We start from the raw sequence: 1,030 nt of genomic DNA, 5'->3' as shown, positions 1-1,030 counted from the left end.
AGTCCCACCATTCGGCTCCTGGCTCCTGTGACACTGTGAGGGGTTGGGAACTTTGGGTCATCTGCGCGGTCTCAGAGAGCTGACAGTTCTCCATCCCACGGATGGCTTGGATTTCACACAAAACGACGGACGCCGATGAGTTCCGTATCAATGCCTGTTGCACAGTCTCGTCTTTCTTTTTTTCTTTTTTCTTTCTTTCTTTTTTTTTTTTTTTTTGATATGTTTCTATTTTTCAATACAGGTAGTTTTCCTTAAAATGGCATTATAAACGGTATGTTAGGTGTCAAGACTGTGTTTTCTGTATTGCTTCAGTTTAATCCCAAACTCCAATGCTAGAGTGCATACACTTCGTAAGACCACTTTCTTTGGCACTTTGTCCTTATCACTTCATACTCCTACTTACAATGTCTTTTACAAGGTTGGTCCACAGATGAAATGTCCATATCCATTACATTTTTAGCATCCTCTCCATTTCTGTCGTAATCGTTTAGTAATTCCCTCCCGCTAAGCGTCTTTGGATCTCTTCCCTGGCTTCCTTCCCCAGCCCCAGTCACGTTTTTTTTCCATTCCCCTCGAGGCACTTTTGATCTCTGTTCTCCAATAGAGTTTGTGGCAATTTATCGGTGAGTGTACGTTGTTGGGAAAGGCCTCTCTCGGATCTTTAGTAGTAAGTGCCCAGATGGGAAGGCATATGGCTGGCCGGAAGCCTAGTGTTAGGGTATATTCCTCCGGTGGGTGAATTCCAGTACGGGTTGGGGGCGGCAAAAAAACTGGACGATGTCACAGGTAGGGCGGGAGGGTGGGGAGCCACAAAGTTCATCTTCTGTGGGTGGGCATGGTAGGAGCCCATGTACGGGAGGTCCGAGGGGTACTTGTAGAGGGACGACTCTGGAGGGTGGGGCTGCAGGGCCTGGGCGATGCCATGGAAGTCGAACTTGTAGGCGTAGCGCTTCCCGTGGACTTTGGTCATGATGTTTTTGTCGTAGTAGTAGCGGAGGGCGCGGCTGAGTTTATCGTAGTTCATGTTGGG

The 1,030-nt window shown here is 47.9% G+C and overlaps 1 protein-coding gene across 1 annotated transcript; it reads right to left on the bottom strand.

Moving 5' to 3' along the window:
* Positions 1 to 158: 158 nt before the first annotated feature.
* On the bottom strand, positions 159 to 1,030 carry LOC105310449 (transcriptional regulator ERG-like; the record flags this gene model as incomplete). Its single annotated transcript, XM_011386629.2, has 1 exon — positions 159 to 1,030. A coding segment is annotated over one exon (369 nt), but the record flags the coding sequence as incomplete, so codon positions are not given.

This window comes from Pteropus vampyrus, unplaced genomic scaffold, assembly GCF_000151845.1.
Source record: "Pteropus vampyrus isolate Shadow unplaced genomic scaffold, Pvam_2.0 Scaffold3687, whole genome shotgun sequence".
NCBI lineage: Eukaryota > Metazoa > Chordata > Mammalia > Chiroptera > Pteropodidae > Pteropus > Pteropus vampyrus.
Note: the sequence above shows the minus strand (reverse complement) of the source record. Positions and strands in the feature narration are given on the sequence as shown.